Genomic DNA, 20,818 nt, shown 5'->3' on the forward strand with positions numbered 1-20,818 from the left:
AAGTCTACTCACTCGACCTGCAGGTCAAGTAAGTTTTTTTAGATTTGTCGAGCCCTGAATACGATGCATTGCATGGTTTCATATTTTTAAATGCACTTAAAGCAAATGAACCAAAGCACTATGCGTCCTATTGCCGGTCTGTAATACCACAAACTGCTAATTATCCTGGCATAATCTCTGAAAATGTTCCAAGCAGAACAGCCCCCAAACACGGTCACAACTGATGCTAAATGACTGAACTGTGTGAAGTTCACTTTGGTGGCATGCAGATGAAAGATCAAATGTGAAAAACTACTAGTCGTCAACATTTCTTTTACGCAAGGTCAGGGATGCAGATCCATCAAAATTACTAAAACTCAATGTCCACACTAATTCAGATTCAATCTGCACTGCTTTTATCCACAACAGACATGGACACCTCAATGTGCACTACAGGTACACTACCGACTTTGTGACCTACTAATTGAACATATACTCTCAAAAGCCAATGAAAACCTCAACATCCCCAAGATTAACATAACCTCATTCTTTTACTATATTTTCTCGCATCACCTTCAAATATCTCAAAGCTAATTATTTTCCTCTGGCAAGATTTTGTTCTTCTGCAATGGTTGAATTTTCAGCATACCATTACTTCACCTGAATTGGTTTTTGGTTGTATTCACAAAACATCAACCCTCATGATCTTGCGCTCACTAAAGTATAACCAAGAAGACTCTTAAATTCCAACATGCGAGTACTATATTCAATTTCACACCATAATGTTACAGTGGTCTCAATATCTTTCCAACCTATCTGGTACATCGTCCGCTTCTCTATGTTTTAGTAAGCTTCTAAAAATGCACATCTCTCTGCACATGTTTGTAACATTGCATGTTTTCTTTCAACAAAATACTTCGCCTAAACCAGAAACCAACAAATCTTAAACAATTTAAACATACATCCTAAGGTACAACAGGTTTCCCTGGAACATGCGTACGTGCCGTGCCAGTGAGGGCAATGCTAAAGATATTCTTGGCTCATAAGGAACACGCATACCATACATAGTTATGTCGTTTTTAGTATTCTAGAAGGTCAAATTTTAGCCCACTGTACAGTCATTGATCTCTCTCTAGACTAGTTCCTGCCCAACTCATAGCCTCACTCTTCAAAGTGAAAATCGGCTCCTCCAGTTTAAACTTTCTTTTGAGAAATCATTTTGATGCTGCAATAAAAGTGATGTATGTTGTATCACAACGTACCCAACATGTCATGTAATGTGCGCCAACTATTTTAACAATGCTGCCACAGACAAGTTGGAAACAGGCTGTCACGGTCCTGCAAACATGCTCCCTTTCACTGCATTCAAGAAGCCATTGTATATGTACATTAAAGTTCTAGAAAAGCGACCATCATGCAATATCGCCTGCATCACTTGCAAGAGTAGATATCTGCTTAGCGGCAACTCACGCACCCTATAATGTTTTTCAAAAACATAATGAGGGGATGGCTTGGTCCAACCATGTGCACACTACGAATGTATTGCAGAAACAGTAAGCCAACAAGTAATAACCTACAAAGTAAGCAACCTCAGATAAGTGGGATGCCTTGTAAATTCAGACAATCAAAAAATTATACTCTTAGACAGGACATCCCTTGGTTAGCCCTATATCTTTTTTCGCCCCTTTATAGATTCTTCCAAGTTTAAACAAATAGAATAAGCAGTTTAATAGAAGCCATCCTGGGGTCAACACAACAAGGTTTCTTGAAAAAGTGGGCTGCTTTCAATGAGATCCAGCGACTGAAATCTCAGGGCACCATCATTGGTGCTTGAAGAATAACATCAACAGAAAGGGCCATGCAAAAGCAAATTTTTTTAATGGAGTTTTTGTGAGTCGTACAACATGGTAAGCAGAAGTGAAGAGCCAGCTCTTTATGGCCAAGTGATGTACAATTAAGTGGAAACAACCCAAGAGAACAGAACTACTCAGAAGTAAACGTAGTTGACAAGATCACTCAGTGAATTAAATGACAGCACTGTTCAGAGATCAAAGAAACTAGACTAACAGTCCGGTGAATCATAAAAAGTGATGGTGCATGGAGACATGCTGCACACTAGGGCAAACAAAGGGGGATGTGCAAAACGTCTGGAAAGCAGGCAGCATGGTGAATGTTCTTTCAAGTGTAGAATGGAGACCACCAGGTTGTAGTCAGTAGAGGAAAGCAGGAACATGACTGGAGGAATAGCAGTAGTGTAGAATGCCGTAGTACCCCATCCCAAGCACTGTTTCAATTACTGCATGGGATTGAAAGACACCTCCCAGCTAAATAAGAAGCTTGCAAAATTCTTGAGGCCTTGGACCCAGGATATGCAGGAGGAGTGAGGAAAGAGAAGTCACTTAATCCAAGACGGATACAGCTCTGTGGGCAAAGAAGTAAAGAGACAAACTGCACTGTCCAAACAAGCCTGACTGGGAACTGGGCCCCTTAGGCACTACAGTGGAGAACTGTACTGCTTGGAAAGGCATAGCACAAAGCAGCACACACCTGCAGCGGGAAGACATGCAGAGGCCCAAGGAGCCAGTGCAATGAGAAGAGCCCACACCAGGTTCACTGAGAAACACCAGTGGGATAACCATGACCGTCAAATTCATCTGCGCCCGCGAGGATCTCTGTGCAGTGGGGTTAGTACTGTCTCCTGAGCGGAGAAGGTCCCAGCCATCACAGATGCAGTAATCAAAGCTCACTGCTAAACCCATCCCAAAGAGTGCTGGAAGTAGGAAAGACCAAGCAATAAGGAGGTGATGCCCTTGAGCGTGGCCCACGGAAACCCCAGAGGCCTGGCAGCCAGTGGAGAGGAGTTCAGGCCATAGCGGCAGTGCAGAAGAAAGCAGCAAGGTAGTGGGTCACAGCTCCCCTCAAGAATCACATTTGAAATATGCTCTTGTTGATTATTTCCTGGTAACACTGTGGATATGGAAATTTAGCCCAGGCCCTCTCAGGTCATGCTCCCATATCTATTAACCTCTGTTTTTCTGACTATGGGTTGAGGGACAGGGAGGTTCCAGTCCTTGGAGACTTAGGGATGCCATAATCCAAAATTTAAACAGTCTATACAATTAGTCATCACCCGATATTTGGCTAAAAACCATCATGGGGAGGTCAGTCGAAGCACTTTATGGGAGACCTTGAAAACTAATCAGAGACCAAATAATAGCTATCTTGGTCACTGAATGCAAGGTTAGAAGAGAGAAAAAGAGAAGAACTAGATTACAAGGTAAGGGAACTAGAAGCAATACACTCAGTCTGGTAAGCTTTAACTGCTGCTCGGGTTCAGCTGCAGTTACTTAACCTGGGCAATGTGGGAGTTCACTATAATCCAGCTCAAACACAACTATTTGCAAGGCCCTAACAAAACCTCCACATCACTTGTCCTTAAGTTAGATGAAAATTAATAAAGAGGGTGAATATCTGACCTGTTAAGCAGGGTAATAACGTAACAGAGGGTGGGGAGAATGGCCGCAATGTTCAGGAACGTTTACAATACCTTTACATTACACAGGGCCTGCCTATCACAAGTATTGAATAATACCTTGCAGAGACAAATCTTCCCAAACTGACCGGTATGCAGGCTGATAGCTTGGATGAGCTTGTCACAGTGGTAGAGGATATCTCTACCAAAACTAGATTAAAATCATAGTAAGCATCAGACCCAGAACCTTCTACCAGACTCTGACCACCATCCTGACCAACACGTTTGATTCATTGAGAGAGAGAGATGCATTCTTGCCCCCTCTATGGTTGGCACAGCTATGGCAGTCTTTCCCAAACTGGGTAAAGATGCTTCCCAGTGTGGCCAATACGGGCCTATACCAGGCCTAAATCACTTAACAGACATCAAGTTATTCACAAGCACACTATTGGCTAGATTCAACCCATATTTGCAGGGCCTAATCTACCAGGACAAACCTGGTTTCATCCCTCCGAGAATGTGTACTGGCAATACCAAAAGAATACTACATCTTACTGATAAGGTCCAGAGATCAGCAAATTATGCTCTACTATTCAAACATTTTTTCTGAAACCATGATGGAGTCCACTGGCCCTACCTACTACAGACCATCAAGGAGTTTGGATTCAGGAATAAGTTACATCAATGGGTACGATGCGTATACTCCTCTACGGAGTGCAAAATACGGGTGAACAACATTCAGTCTGCATCCTTTTACAGACAGGCATGTCAGGGATGTCTCATGTCTCCTCTCTGATTCACCCTATATGTGGAGCCACTATCCCAAAGAATTAGGAGCTCACAAACATTAAAAAGGTATTGCCTCCTTGTACGCGGATGACGTTCTTCTCTACCTCGCCTCCCCTAAGAGCTCCCTTAATTTCCTACTAGATATCCTGGACATTTTTGGGAGATACTCGGGCTTCAGAGTTAACTGGCAGAAGTCACTCATATATGTCCTCAGTGGTGACACCCCGCAATTACCCCGAAACTGCCCAATATCAATAGCCTCCGACGGATTCAAATACCTAGGCATTTTTATCTCTAGGGATCAGACTCTACGATATGCGCGCAACTTAACCCCGCCCCTGCAACGCCTTAAGAGCGACATTCTGCACTGGAAAACGCTCCCCATCTCCTTGCTGGGCAGAGAGGCATTATTCAAAATGATGTCGCTGCCACGCTTCCTCTATGCATTGCAGAATGCCGCAGATCCCGTTCCCAACTCATACTTTGGGGAGATAGAGAGCCTCCAGAGGGCTCTTCTTTGGGGAGGCAGGCCACGCATAGCACTATCGAAGCTCACGCTTGGCTGGTATGATGGTGGAATTGGACTGCCTGACATTAAAAGATATTATTGGGCAGCTCATTTAATTGCGATCAATCATGGCACCTATGGCCCCCCCGATACCCCGGGATTCCGTATGGACCGCTGGCTCCTGCCCAGCGGGGTGTACGGTCGAGCATTGTACTCCACTCCTGGTAAGTTCCCCCTGACAGGGCCTACCAAACATACGACCAAGATATGGCACACTGCCACGCAGTCACTGGGCTGGGCCAACAGATTAACGCGTGCTACCCCGCTTTGGGATTCACAAAAACTAGGATACCTGGGAGACTCCAAGGGGTTTGACAAGTGGGACTTGATCGGTATCTCCACAATTGGTGACCTTTGGGAGGCGGGGGGAATCAAACAGTTTAGTGCTTTGCAGACTCAATACTCACTCGCCGACACCGAACTGTTCCGATACCTCCAGGTCCGACACGCGCTGCGGTCCGCACTGCCAAGGGACGTCCCATTACCTGATAGCACCCCCCTGGAGGATAGACTTCTTGATGGATACTTGCCCGAGCGGGCCATATCTCTGACATACAAAAAGCTGATCAACAACATGCATGACCCTCTAACCTTACTGAGAGAAAGATGGACGGGGGACGGTATAGCACTAGATGAGGGGTGGCAGGCAGCGATCTCATCCCCTAAAACGGTCGCAATATCAGCAAGGCTCCGCCTAGTGCAGCTTAAAATATTACACAGAACTTCTCACTGGGCCGCAACTGGTACACATGGGGACACAAACTGATGGGTCCTGCAGACGGGGATGCACCCAACCGGGTATTTTTATCCACATCATATGGCACTGTGGGATAATCCAGGGGTACTGGCAAAAGATACACTCGGTTCTTAGGGAGGTCCTGGAGGTTGAACTCCGACCTGGGGCTCCCAGGTGTCTCCTTAATATATGGGAGCCCACGGACCTCAACGCCTATGCCATACAATGGGTCACGCTTGCCTGTATGATCGCTAAAAGAAACATCGCACAGCACTGGGGGGCCCCACAGGCACCTAAAATCGCAGACTGGAAAAAGGACCTTGATTGGTGCATGCAACGGGAAAAATCTGTTTACATTGCGAGGGGATGCCCCCGGAAGTGGTCTAAGATATGGACCCCTTGGAACTTGTACCGAGGTGAACTTTGTGTCCCCCCCAGACTGGATGAGCCAGATATCTCCCCTTCCCCGTAACTCCAACGACAAAAGCATATTGTGTTCTGATAACCCCTTGTGTGTGCCATTACATATGTTGTACCTATGTGAATCTATGCCTTGTTGTCGAAGTTTTTATAATAAAAAGTTAAAAAAAAAAAAAAAAAGGTATTGCCTACGATCAGCAAATATGTGGACAATGCGATTTCCGCCCCAACTAATCCTGCCTACTCCCTGCTGTGGTAGAGAAGGTGCACAGCTTTGGGGGAAGTACTGGGGTTTAAATGAAACCTATAGAAGTCAGATTATTAGCCTCTTGATCTTGCCACTCCAACAAGATACGCTCCCTTCACTATCTTCCGATAAACTAGGCCCTTAAGCATAGTTCATATCAGAGGATACAAGTAGCCAGTACCTTACCGGTCATGGCCCCAAGCACAAGGCCTTCTCCAACAGATTCGGGGGAGCTGTGCATATGGTTTAGGCACATGGTCTCTTGGTTCGGGGTAATAAACGCACAGGACTGAAATTCTTAAGATACTGTTCATGTTTCAATCACTTCCCACCTTCGAACATTCTGAAAACACCACAGCGAGAAATAAACACATCTGCACGGGGAGATCGCAAGCCATGCACGCCCCTCACAGAATGTTAGACATTCATGTGACGTGGAGGCTGGGTATCTCCAACATTATTAAGAAGCAGCCCAACTTAAGAGAATGGGGTAGTGAAATGTCTGAAAAGTACTGATGCTTTACAGACCTGCTGATTGCTGGAAACCATATATGCAAAGTTCCATGCAGCACAAGGGCCACATGCTTTCCGGTGTGGCTCTACTCCTTTCCACTTACTAGATCTACTCTGGGAGTGTGGGATGCTAAGAAGCTGGGTATATGTTCAACCAGGAGAGAGTGATCCCCTTTCATCAACTAAAAAAAGGACTTCAGCTTTTCAGAGGCAGAACATCGGCACCAATTAGCAAAACTGGGTGCCCAACTGATCAATAAGAATGGCAGCCAGCAGACTACTTACAACATTCAAGGGATGGAGCCTTTCCAAAAATAATGACAGACCTCTATTCTCCGTAATCTACTCCTTGTTGGCAGCCATCCAACATACTAAGGTCAGAGAAGATGGGCGAGCAATCTCGGCCAAGCTCTTAATGACAGACTGGGAGGATGCATTTTACTGGGCACGTATCACAGCACACTCTACTGCTGGCAGAGAAATCATGATGAAGCAAGCAACATAATGGTGTTACACCCTAGCTCGCCTACATGAATGGCACACTCTGAAAATTGACATGTTAGACAGGAGGGAGGGTATTGGGCTCTCATACATCTCCTCTGGCGTTGCATCAAATGGATACATTATTGGGGTGAGGGGTTAGAAGATCAAAATAAAATAACCAGAGTTGAGATACCCCACTTCCCTGAATACACTATATTAGAGCTACCAAACAGTCAGACAGATTGTATTCCATTAGAGGTAGACAAACTGTTCTAGCGCTCTGTGTGGCAAGCCAAATGATCCTGTCCCAATGGGGTACCAACAAAATCCCAGAGCCTAGTAGCCGGCTACATCGTATCTGGGAACTGCTGGGAATTGAGAAACTAACAGAATGTAGACACCAAAGATGAAGATTTCCCAGAGATGTGAGCTCTTTTCGTCTCCCATCACTCTACAGAATTTCAGGCTTAGTCTAGTCCAAAGTTCTTAAAGGGGCTACATATTCTTCGGGGATTTCCAAATGATAATCCCACAGAGATTTGGTTCCAATGGGGTGGTTAACAGTGAAATTCACACCGGTCAAAGCACTGAAGTGTGTTTGTTGAATTTTACAGAATGATTTATCAAAGGCATAATTAATCACGTTCCAAGACTTATTATTTTCCTTTATAAATGTATAAGCAAGAGATCTGAGGTGGAGATAGCTTTATTGTTGACCGCACCGGCTGGCCTCTGGGATTTAAACCTTGCTGCAGGTGCATTTATATTTCGCTGTTTGTAAATGGCACTATCTGCTTCCATGAAATATTGCACACCATTCTAAACAATTAGGAGAACAGAGAATCTGATACATACGAAATAACAAGAATATGAAATTGCAATGAACGAGACAAATGTGCATTTTAGATTTTATCGTTTATATCCAACACCCAACGTCACATAGGGGCCTACCTAAAAGGTAGAAACATAATTATAACACTCCAAAGATTCGCTTACTTAATTCATACAATGGTGATTGGGGACTGTAAGAAAGTGTCCTCTTTTTGCATGGTTGTCCCTATATCCTATATTCTCTAACTTAAGCCCTCTAAAAGTTCTTTCGCCGGCCCCGCAGGCGTGGACTGACCATTTATTGGTCTCATTCTTGCTCAAATTCCAGGGAAAAGCGGTCCCTCTCCACCCAGCCCCAGTTCCAAAACTTCCCTGCCATAAACTGGACTTGTGTCTTTCTGCTTGCCTGTCTAGCCTTAGGCCCCAGTTACCTTTAGACATGGATTTAGCGATCTCACGATTCCATGAATGGGTGTAACTGGGTATGGATACTTTTATTCCAGCTAGATTGGGAGCGATGAGTCGAGGGCCATCCAACCCCTGGTTTAACAACTCATTCATTACAGCTAAAAAGGGTTGCAAGCAGCTCGAACGTGCTTGGAGACGCTCCTACGATGCCACAGTAAAAATGGAATATCGGGCAGCCATTAAGCAGTACCACAGGCTTATTCGGAGATCACGAGCAGAGTATGTGGCCAACAAAAACTTGGCTAGCACTAAGACAATTTTCTCCCTGCTCAAGGGTATGAAAAGTGCGGGTACATTTGCGGTCTCCCCGATTGCTTCCAACCATCAGTGTAATGAGTTGGCTCATTACTTTGTGAACAAAGTTGAGCAGATCTATCTCAATCTGCCTGCGGGGGATCTGCTTGCTGGGGTGGAGGCATTGGGGCCTTTGGGTCCCACGGCAGGTAACCGCTTGTTATCCTTTCCTCCCTTATCACCTATGGAATTTGAGGCACTATGCCTGAAAAAAAAAGTCAGGATCTCCGGCAGATCCTCTGACCCCTGCCCTGTTTCGCCAGCTTCACCCCCTGATCTCCCCTTGGGATATTGACCTGGTTAACCTGTCCCTGGCATCTGCAGTTGTACCCAGGGCATGGAAACATGCTAAAGTCATCCCGTTACTTAAAAAATCTTCCTTGGATCCTGCGGAACCAGGCAATTACCGGCCAATTTCCCAGCTGCCTTTTCTGGCAAAGGTGGCGGAATCGCACGTCAACTCCGCCCTCTCAGAGTGCATCGAACAGAATGCCATTCTGGATCCATCTCAGCACGGCTTTCGAGCTCGGCATGGGACTGAGTCCGCATTACTGGCAGTGACGGAAGCTATCAGGGACAGCCTGGACGGCGGGGATTCAGCGGCCTTGGTCCTTTTGGACCTAAGTGCCGCTTTTGATACCATCTCCCATGCGATCTTACTAACTCGTCTTCAGGAAATTGGCATCAGGGATGTGGCCCTGGGCTGGTTTCGCTCCTTCTTAGAGGGGAGGTGCTTTCAAGGGACTGTGCCACCATTCCACTCACAGGAGTTTGCTCTGCATCAGGGGGTACCGCAGGGCTCAGTTTTGAGCCCTCTTCTGTTTAATATCTATTTTCGCCCCCTGGCCGCAGTAGCAAAAGATAGAGGGTTGTCACTGGTGTCGTACGCCGACGACACCCAATTGGTGATCACCTTTTCTAAGAATTGTGGCGACAATCTGGTTAAGTTCAAAGAGGACCTCTTAGCGGTGGCAGACTGAATGGCGGCCAACTGCTTGCAGCTGAGCGCTAGCAAGTCTGAGATATTACTGTTCGGGTAGGATCGCGAGCTATGGTCTGAACAGTGTTGGCCGGAGCGTCTGAAACCCGCCCCCATACCCAAGGTGGTTGTGAAGAACTTGGGGGTGTGGCTCGATCAAGGTCAGACTTTCGACTCTCTATCCAAAGCATTGGCAGGGGTGTGCATTGGGCTTTTGCGTGGTTTAAAACCATTGCTGGGTTTCTTCCCTCCCAAGGTGCGACAAACCATAGTCCAGGCTTCAATTCTGTCCAGATTGGACTATGGGAACGCCCTTTATTTGGGCACCAATAAGGCCAGCATCAAGCGCATGCAGAGGGTTCAGAATGCCGCAGCGCGTTTGTTAGTAGCACTCCCAAAGTCCTGTTCAGTTGCTCACATACTCCCTAAGCTGCACTGGCTGCCCGTCGAAAAACGCATTCAGTTTAAGGCGCTCTGTATGTCGCATAAGATCTTGACCCATCAGGCCCCCTTTGGGCTGTCCAACTTGCTCAAGTTTTATGTTCCTCTGCGCCTATTGAGATCGGCTGACCGTGCCTGGTCTGTATTCCCCGTCTTTTGAAAGCTAGAGCAGGTGGGCGCTCCTTACGTAGTCTGGCGGCAAAGCTCTGGAATTCGTTGCTTGCCCCATCAGAGTAATCCAGAATCATCTGGCCTTCCGTAAAGCCATAAAAACCTGGCTCTTTCCCGGCCTTCTTGGTTAAACATCTTATTTCTTAAACCTTGGCGTAGGTCTTAGGTTTGGGCCGCGCTGGGACGCCCCGTTGCTGGGGCAACCATGCGCAATACAAATCTGACTAATAATAATAATTTTTGCTAAACTGCTGATGTACTTTGAGTGTGCCTGTACCCAGGGCCCATGTCCTTTCCTTAAAACAAAACCCAATTGGCACTCTTTGGCCGCAGGTCAGTCCCTTGTAAATGCTACCACAGGTACCAAGGGCACTGAGGCCAGGAAAGGCCTCTAAGTGCTGCGGCACTTATTGTGCCACCCTTAGAGGCCGGACGGGGGAATACGAACACACAAACACACACACACACACACACACAATCACGTACACTTTGTTATTACGAGCTCCACAGTGCCATAATGGCTTTACTGAAGTTTGGTATCAAACTTCTCAGCACATTAAACCCACACTGATGCCAGTGTGGGATTTAATGAAAAATGTACACAGACTGCCTCTTAGACATGCCCCCTGAAAAAAGACCTAACACTAGTGTCCAGGCTGAGTGGCTGCTCGCCAGCTGCCACCACCAGACATGTTTCTGGACACCTGGGTCGATCGCCTGCTGTTCTCGGGGTCTGAAACAAAGCACATCCTGGGACGAGGTGCCAAGCCGCCTCATCACCCAGTAATAAGACATCAGCTGAGATCAGGTTGAAGACTGCTCCAGAGGTACCAGTTTTGCATGTGGAGCAGAGATAGACATTAGAATAGTTGGGAATGGCATGGCCTTCGCTGCAAATGTTTAAGTATAGTCTGGGGCAGACTGTTGGCCAGACCATAGCCTAATGGGGTCAATCCCGCCAGCAGATCTATGGCTGGGGGGCCTAGGGGTCCATAGGGCCTAAAGACATGTTACAGAGAATACAGGAATCATATGGACCAAGTGCAATATGGCCTCTTTGAAGGACTCCACTTGCAGCAAGGTCGTCAACCCAGGAAACTCAGGGTGTGTGAGGCTCAGTTTGAGTTGGACGTTAGAGGCAGAGTCGGATCTTTTGAGTGCCGACCGTGACAAACTTCTCCACGGAGTGAAAGTGACAGGAAGGAGGCAAAACCAGTCGAGGCTTCTTGCATTTATGATAAGACCGGTCTTTCGACTAAGTGGAGACTTGGCTCTGGAGTGCAACAAAGCGCAAGATACCCTACTTTTTGTGCTCGACTACCTATAACTTCACCTTGAGCTTCCGGTTGGCCTTTGGGTGAGTCAAGGAGCTTTTGCTGCAGGGCTTCAAGTGAGGCAGAGGCCAGAGACACCACAAACACAAAAAGTTACATGAGGCATGTCTAACCACTAGCAATCTCCCAGGGTAGCATTCCAACCCATTGTTCTTTTGCCCACCATTCCATCTTACTTCAGACCCAGCCATACACAAACCAGCCTTCACCCTGCTTCAGAAACAGTCCAGCCCGAACTGCAAGGCCAGGTTCTACCGGAACAAAAACACAAACATCATAATGATTTTGTCCTGACTGGGGCTAGTCACTTATGGGTAGATTGGTTCCAGGGGCACAGTATATATGCCTGGACTTACTTTTGCCACTAAGGGCGGTATATCTAACACAAATTGGGATAGGAGGAATGCTTTGAATATATCTAACCACTGGCAATCGCTTGGGGGAGTATTCCAAAATAGCATTCTTTTCCCCACCTAAGACACCTCAAACAGACATCGAGCAGGTATGCGGATTACACCAATATCTGTAGTTGTGCCACAATTGGAAACCTGTGGTATCGGAGGGGACACACTTTTCTAGCAGACAGTTGGAAAAGACAATTTTGGGTGCTGGAAATACACAGACCACAGGTTGGGAACAGAGCACTGGATCAACAACGAAAGGCACTGAAAGAATAAACTTATCAGTACAGAGGGCTGTCACATCCAGAGTCCGTGCAACGCCAGCGTGCAGTCAGATTGCACTACCGGTCACTGCATACGAGTAACTGCTGGAAACTTCATGATGCAGTCTGGCAGAGTTCAAAAGTTAAGGAATCTGCAGTTAGAATTATCCATCAGAAATAGATTTTCCTTTAAGGAAATAAGGTCTAATGAATACCTTGCGGGTCCAGTACCTTTATTAATATATTCAACCTGTATATCTCGTGGCAATTCGTTGATTTTAAGACTGGGTGAGGAGAGTAAGAGAGGCACGGTTTTTCCTTTTCCCTAGATCTGCTAAACTACATCTAATTGACAGGGCATTTTACATCATTACAAAAATGCTTGCTTTAAGAGAGCGATATTTAGCACAAGTTTTGAACGCTGCGGACTATGTAGTATTTTATCCATTTCAAAAATGACTCTTTCCCCCCCCCCCCCCCCCCCTCTCACCCACCCCCCTGCCAAATGTTCTTGACAGCCAGATAAGGCTTTTCCAAAGCTAATGCAGACATTTATTAAACCAGGCCTGTGAGTAGCTGGATTTGAAGGTGAATCCAGTCCAGACCCAGAATGTACATCTGCATGAAACCCCATTGATCAGGGAGGCTGATCTCCAGCATTAATAAAGTCATCTGATTCCATGTTACTCCAAAACATGCAACAAGGTGCTTCCCACCAAGAGATACACGTCTGTGTGGAAGATCTCCATCTCAAAAGGTGGCCAAGGCCCAGGAATAAGGGGAGGGATACTAAAGGAGTGGGGTAGAGAACCAATTATTGGTAATACAAGGGAATGACACAATCAGTATTGTACTCCCTTTTACCCACATATGACCACTGTGGATGCAGTCTTATATCTGACTTCAAAGCATCATCTTCAGCTGGACAGATATGCAGAATGGATACAAACTCGGGGGGTTACCATGCTTAAACAGCAAAGAATAGGGATCCAGGGGAATGGAACTACGACTAAATAGATGTGTAGTATAAAAAGTTGTTCTTCCATATGTCTGGGCACAGATAGTGGATGCTGTAGAAAAGGATGGGAGGAGCTGAACTCCAGATATTCACACTATGCATGCACTCAAGGTACCAAGTGGCCGTTTTTTTAAAAAAAAGAAACTTGTGTAGCCGTCCCTGCAATGCTCAACCAGTTGGGATGGAGGAAAAACTAGAAAACAGCATAGTTCTCTATTTGAGTAACAAACCTTGCAACAACTTCTGCGGTGTTATCCTTTACACAGCAATGATGTATACTGCATACTAGTTTTGCAATTTATCAGTTCACAAATCGTGTCCAAGTTGTAAATACAGGTTTGATTCTTTAAGGATAGACTGCCATACTCATACTCACAGCAGCACTTCTCACAAAGATATGTCAACAGAAAAACTGGAGAAACTGCTAAAATTACCATAGTGCCCAGATACCCTACACAGTCGGGATTTTTCACAACAGCACTACTATGAAACAGGACATCTCAACCTGCTGGGCAATGGGCTTCTCTATCGTAAGCCACTAGTAAGGTCCTGTACCCTTACCTCATTAACACCAGCTCAATGAAAGGACACCACCCCAGCTAAGAATAGGACCAGTACACATCACAAGCTGAAACAGTCTAGTATTTAATGCTAATCAAGTTGCTGGATAGAATATGGTCCATATAAATGCAGACAAAATAAGGTTATAAAATGTTACACTGCCTGTGCCACAAACCCTACGACCAGCACTTAAAGCACCGGTCTTCTGAGTTAGACATAACAGATGCCTTCTAGGTTACACAATTGTCAAGTTGCCCATACCTATGGCGAGGCAACGAGGAAGAATATGGGAAGGGTGGGTGGGGTGGATGATCACGCTTAAAGTTTTAAAAAGAAAAGCGCAGGAAGACTTTTTTTTTTTAAGTGGCATTCTGCCACAAATTTGTTAACAGAAGAGAGGAAAGGTGCGGACCTGTACCCCAGAACTCAAGGAGAGCTGGAGAAGGTCATCGAGAGCAAATCAAGAGCTACAAATGAACAGTGAGTTTGATTGAGTGCAGAAATATAACGCCCATGGAAATTCAAAGCATACATCAAGCCTCAAAAGCATTACTGAATACACCATGAACGAACGTAAAGATGAAAATGCATAAGAATTTATTAACAGCCTTTTATAATACTTACTGAATGTTTTACAGATGTCGGAGACAGCTTTGAAGACTCTGTCCGAGTAGTTCACTTTTACCCTTACATACTTCATGTTCGGAAGTTGGAGACGAAGCAGCTTGTGCTGAGGTGTGAACTGGAGTTTTGCATCAGCCTGAATACCATATTTGTCTAAAGTCCAATGAGTTTTAAGGAGCCAAGTTCTTTTCTTTTCCCACCAAAGAGCATGATCAGACCAATCCTTTTTGACATCTGCAAAGTAATTAAGTAGATACTTTTAACAATCCCGTCACACAAATGAAGCGATGTGCATATACATATTAGCATCCATTACAGTAGAGGAAACATAAATCATCTAAAATAGCGAAGACCCAGTGAGCAGCTCTTGTGAGCTTGAGAACATTCTTAAACAGACACGATAGTGTATACCCTTCTCTAAATAATAATCACTATTAAAAAAATCATAGCAAATTTTGATGATCGAAAAATGGTTAACTATCTAAAGCTAGACAGCAGTCATAGGGATTACTCGTTTTTGGCCTTAAGTGGAATATGTGAAAGCCAGCCATGTTGCAAGACCATTACACTAACTATACCAGTAGGGTGCAAAACAAAACGAGAAAAAAAAAAACTCACTGGAATTATGCAAATTACTTTCTTCAAGTAAAAAACACAATTGCCTTCAATATCTGCACCAGATGGAAAGTTAAACACCATAAGAAGCTTCATTCAACTGCATGTAAAGGCCATGACTAATTGCTCTGTGGGCCAATGGCCCAGCAAATTCAATACTGAGCACCAATCCTGGTAAACCCAGTCCCATTCTAATTACATCCTTGAAAGTATTTAAGGCCAAGGAAACGCTACTCCCTTGAAAGATGCGACAGAGCTGCGGACTTCGGAATTGGGAAGCAGATTTGAGTCCCGGCATCAGCTCAACATCCTGTACTTATTGTTAAACCACTTAATCTCCCGTGCCTAAAAAAAAAATCAAATCCAACACTGTGTAATGTAATCTGGAGCTCATATAAAGCATTTTAATGCCTTTGGGCCAAGTACATACCATATTTAACAAACAAAAAAAAATCTAAAGATTTATTTTTTTTAAACATTAAAAAAAAAACACAAATTTGTTTTGAATTTTCTACAGGTCATCCGTTCCAGCTTCACAATGAAGTCATAAAAATGTTGCATTTCATTTGTAACATAAGTCTTGCATGGAAAAGAATTAAGATTTTCATTCCATAGTCATCAAGACATTGGGACCGGAGCTGCTTTTTGTTACTAGGTTGGACGGACCTCAATAGCTTTTTTTTTTTTTAACATAAAAACGTCATACCAAAGTAGTGATGTCTTTGTGCACTGTAAATTACATGACTTACCATTGCCCAGTGTAATACTCCATTTCCATAAAACTCGGAAGGATGAAAGGATCGAATCATCCCCTCAGATCAGTTAACAAATTCGAATTAAGTTAGCCAACTCAACCCAGTGCATGAGTCAATGGAGCATACCACATGAACATGCCCACTGGCCCCTAATGTTTGACTACATGGATCCATCAGGTAATCAATATCAAACCTTCAATCCCATTTGCCTTCTCTCCTCCAACAATTAATCTACCATTCTTTTTGTCTTCTCACTCAATTTCACTGATCACCAGGCTTTTTCTTCCTCTCTATTCTTGCCTCCTATTCTACTCTTCTCTCATCACTCCTCTCTAAAACCGTCCCCTGCAGTCTTCTCTGGTCAAGTTACTACAACCTCTACCATAATCTCCTTGACTGCGCTTCTCTCCCCTAAGCAACTACCATCTTTTTTCTAATCCTAGATTTCCTAACAGTCCTTTTCTTTCAAAAAAATGTTTCTTTCTTGTGGATTAAAACATAGTACGTGAGTTATAAGGAGAACTATATTTTCTGTTTCGAGGTTAAGTTTTTATGCAGGATTTTAAGACAAACGCCACATGAAGGGCCTCATGTAGGTAGCCAAATACCGGTCGGTAACGGCCGATTTTCGGTAAATATGCCGTTACCGACCGGTATTCAGACAAGTGAGATGTAGGAGTCCAAAAACCAATTTTTCGGTAAATATGAGGCGGTAAATACCGATTCATATTTACCGAATTCCAAAATACCGATTCAGAGTTACCGAATACATAATTAACGAATCGGTAAATATGAAGTGGTAAATATGAAGTGGTAAAAATGAAAATGACATGTAGGAGCACTCGGTAATTAAGAAATCCAAGAAAATCGGTAAATTAGAGTCGGTAATTAACACGGATTGAAAGCAGGTGGTAACCATCAACAATGCATATAAGCAATCCCAAAATGCTACTGCGTGGACAACATGGCCGCAATGTACGTCATTGCAAGGCGCCTACGTCTACAGGCAGCAGGACTGAGGGTGTGGCGACGGGAGGAACAAATCTACAGACAGCGCATCACACTATTCCAGCTGACTGATGCAGAGATACATGAGAGGTACAGGCTAGACCCCGAAACCATCATGGACTTAATCAGGGACCTACAGCCACTCCTGGACCAGCCAATAAGAAGGGCGCACGCCATACCCCCACATGTGCAGGTGCTCTGCAGCCTACATCTGCTGGCATCCGGCAGTTATCAGGTGGTGATAGCTGCGGTGGGTGGGGTATCCCAGAGTTGCCTGTCACGTTTCTTCAGGAAGTTCCTGGATGCCATGATGCAGAGAATGCACCACTACATAAGCTTCCCAAACACACAGGCTGCACTGCAGAAAACAAAAACAGACTTTTATCACATGGCACAGTTCCCCCATGTCATCGGCTGTATTGATGGTACACACATCCCAATCTGTCCACCAGCTGATACAGAGCACATCTACAGGAACAGGAAGTCCACCCACTCCATCAATGTGCAGGTGATCTGTGATGCAGGGAACATCATCACAGATATTGTTGCAAAGTTTCCTGGGAGCACCCACGACTCTTACATCTTCCAGAATAGTGGGATCTACACACGACTGAGTGCCGGAGAATTCGGAGAGGGATACCTGCTAGGTAAGTAACAGTGACGCCCCCTGAAACCTGCAAATCATAGTGTATAGAGGCATGTTACTGATGGTTCCCTTTTACTCATCCAGGCGACAGTGCATATGCATGCCGGTCATTCATCCTCACTCCCTACCTACACCCAGCAACCCAGAGTGAGAGACGATACAACGTGGCACACAAAACAACACGCAATGTGGTGGAGCGCACGTTTGGACTACTGAAGAGCAGGTTCCGCTGCCTGCACAAGAGCGGAGGCGCACGCCAGTACAAACCCATCACCTGCTGCAAGATTATTGCCACTTGTGCAATGCTGCACAACCTTGCCACGAAAAAAGGTACAGATGTGGAACTGACATATTTTGAGGACAACGAGGATGAGTCAGGCCAGCCAGAGGGCAACGCAGCTAGAGTGCCAACTGCAATCGATGGGAGAGAGAGACGGGCAGATATCACATGCAACTATTTCTGAGTAAGTAAGGGGACACAGCGAGTTGTGAGAAGTCCTGACGTAGTTTTAATGTGGCACCACGCCATGAACACATGAACAGGCCAATCTGGCAATATACCATCTATACAAGGAGTATGTCCAGGGTTACGTCACCCAATGGGAAGTGGCTAAGCAGGGCTACATCAATGTTTGCGCATACGCGCTGCAGTGGTGGATTGCACGGCCTGTGCATCCTCACTAGAGCCAACCCCAAGCCGCCTGCTGCTCCTGCGTGCTTCTGGGACGGGGGGTGTGATGCTGCTGCTGGTGTCGATGCTCTCCGCAGCATCCCCTGCAGCAGTTGTCGACGCCTGACTAGTCAATAGCACCCCTAGTGCACTTGTCACCTGCACCATCCCCCGAGACCGGTCGCTGCAGCACTGTGTTAGGCCCTCCTGCATCGTCACAGAGCGCCGGCACAGTAGAGAAGTCGCAGTTGCCAGACGGTTGAGTGCCCTGCTGGTAGTGTCCCTTCTCTGGCGTTCCCGGCGCCGTGCTTCGATGTCAGCATCTAATTTGCTGCACAACTGCTGGATTGACTGGGACATGTCCCGAATGCCCGCAGCCATGCCGCTAATGTTGGTGTCCATGTTGACTAATGTTGTCTTCATCACCCGCATGTGCCTCTGGACTGACATGACTGCCTTTGATTGCAGGCGCTGTTGCTTCAACATTTGGCCCTCGAGCCCCAAGAAGACACCATGGCCGTCAGTGGGTGCTGGTGGACTCTGGACACGCGACCTGCGGCGCCCTCTTGCTTCCGTCTGTGCTGCCTGTGAGGTGTGGGGCACAGTGGCATGGCTCCCTTCCTGGGGCCCGGTGCGGTCTTCTGGGCCCATGCTGTCGTCTGACGAGGTGTCTAAGGCTCGTAGCCTGGCTGCTGGACGCCTCCTCATTCTCACACCTGCAAGCGGAGATGTGGCCGGTGATTCGAACATGAGTGGCGATGCTGGCTCTGGTGGTGGTGATGCTGGCTCTCGGTGAGGTGATGCTGGCTCTGTGTGCGGCGAGGCTGGCTGTGTTGGTGGTGCGGCTGCCAGTGGGCCTGCTCCCTGGTCTGAACTGGTGCTGGCTAGAGGTGATATATGTGGCCGGTGTGCCGTCTCTCCAGCAGCATGCCCTGTCCTGCATGATGTCACATCTGTGGACAGAAATACAACATTGGCTCAGTGTCCCCGAAGGGCTGCATTGCAAGCGTCACAATAAATCATTTCACATTCCAATATGTCCCCTGTCTCCTTGTGCCTAGAGTGCGTGACATGCCTTGTTGCCCTGTAACATTTACGTCATGGTTAGTGTTGCCCTGACTACATCTCCCGGAATGCATTGCCTGTCTGCACTGACACGTGTGGACTGCAGTGTGATTCTCGTTTCACAATGGGGGATGTGGGATAGGGGTAGGGGGGGCTACATTGCTGTGCTTTCGTCTTACCTTGGTGTGTTGCGGCTCTGGCAGAGCTGTCGGCGTCCCCAAGACCCACGACGCTCTCTTGCTCGATTGTGGCCGCCACCAGCTCCTCCAGTTCGGTGAGGGCAGGTGCCCTGTTGGTTCCACCTCCGGTCTGGCTGGCCTCCTTCTGGATGTCGCCCATCTTCCTCTTGGTTACAATCCTGAGGTCATACCAGCGCTTTTTGAGGACCTCAATGTCCCTGTGGGTCACTCCCACAGCATTGACCTGCGCCTGGATGGCCAGCCATATGTTGCGCTTTTCCGCCTCAGGCACTTGCAGGGATTGCCTTCCAAACAGCTTCTGGTGCTGCTTCACCACCTCCTCCACCAGCACCTGGAGTTCCTTGGGGCTAAATTTCAGCTTCCTCCTCCTTTCCCCTCCGTCTTTGTGTTCTCTGGCTGGACATGCTGTTCGTTTACCCGCTCGCACATGCAACGGCTCCCTGCCTCTCCTCTGCACTCCAAGCTTCTCCAGGGTCGGCTAATTATGTACACCTGCCTGGGTGTGGGCACTTCCTGGTTGGGTGGGCTGTCGTTGCACTGGATTAGCTGTTTCGTCAAGTCATGTGATTTGATTTACCGAATCCGTACATACCGATTCGGTATTTTCCGAATCGGTAAATACCACCTCGGTATTTACCGATTCGGTGAATAACACCTCGGTATTTACCGATTCGGTGAATTCCGATTCGTGATTACCGAATGTTACCGAATCGGTAACTGTTACCGAATTTTTACCTACATATAACTTACCGATTCTAATTTACCGATTCGGTACGGCTCGGTATTTATGAACCGGTAAAATTTATTTACCTACATGAGGCCCGAAGTGTTGCTTGTTCCCACTTTCTTCCTCGGAGGAGGATCATAAAAAAATATATTCCACCCAAGACACCAGATTAACTGTACTGCTTTTGCCCAGAACCACAACTGAAACAGAAAGATTGTTAGACATATGAAGCTATCAACAAGCTGCAAAGAACACACAATAGTCAACATTGATAGAAAAGGAAGGTAAATCCAGCAAGATTAAACCAAAAAGGCCTAGGTTCAAGGAAGGAAGGGACCAGAGTACCCACAGAGATAGTGTGTGTTTTAGGAGTGGGCATGAGCGACATCCTCTGACTGACAAGCGAGGTCCTGCTATGCTCCAGTCTTGTGACAGATGCAACCAAGAAAGAGTTTTACACTACTAGGTACAAACAGAAATGTGGGAAAACAAGTTACAAACTATTCTCTAGAGGAGTAACCAGTGTACAAGGGAAAACAA

The 20,818-nt window shown here is 46.2% G+C and overlaps 1 protein-coding gene across 4 annotated transcripts in view; it reads right to left on the minus strand.

The window, feature by feature from the left end:
• FERMT2 (FERM domain containing kindlin 2) overlaps nucleotides 1–20,818 on the minus strand; it is a 601,536-nt gene that overhangs the window by 401,686 nt on the left and 179,032 nt on the right. For all 4 annotated transcript variants that reach the window (XM_085626843.1, XM_085626841.1, XM_085626844.1 and 1 more), the window contains exon 3: nucleotides 14,593–14,826. In XM_085626843.1, coding sequence (XP_085482969.1) covers nucleotides 14,593–14,826 — 234 coding nt within the window. The remainder of the gene's footprint in view (nucleotides 1–14,592; nucleotides 14,827–20,818) is intronic.

The sequence above is a fragment of the Triturus cristatus genome, chromosome 9 (genome assembly GCF_964204655.1).
Source record: "Triturus cristatus chromosome 9, aTriCri1.1, whole genome shotgun sequence".
Lineage (NCBI taxonomy): Eukaryota > Metazoa > Chordata > Amphibia > Caudata > Salamandridae > Triturus > Triturus cristatus.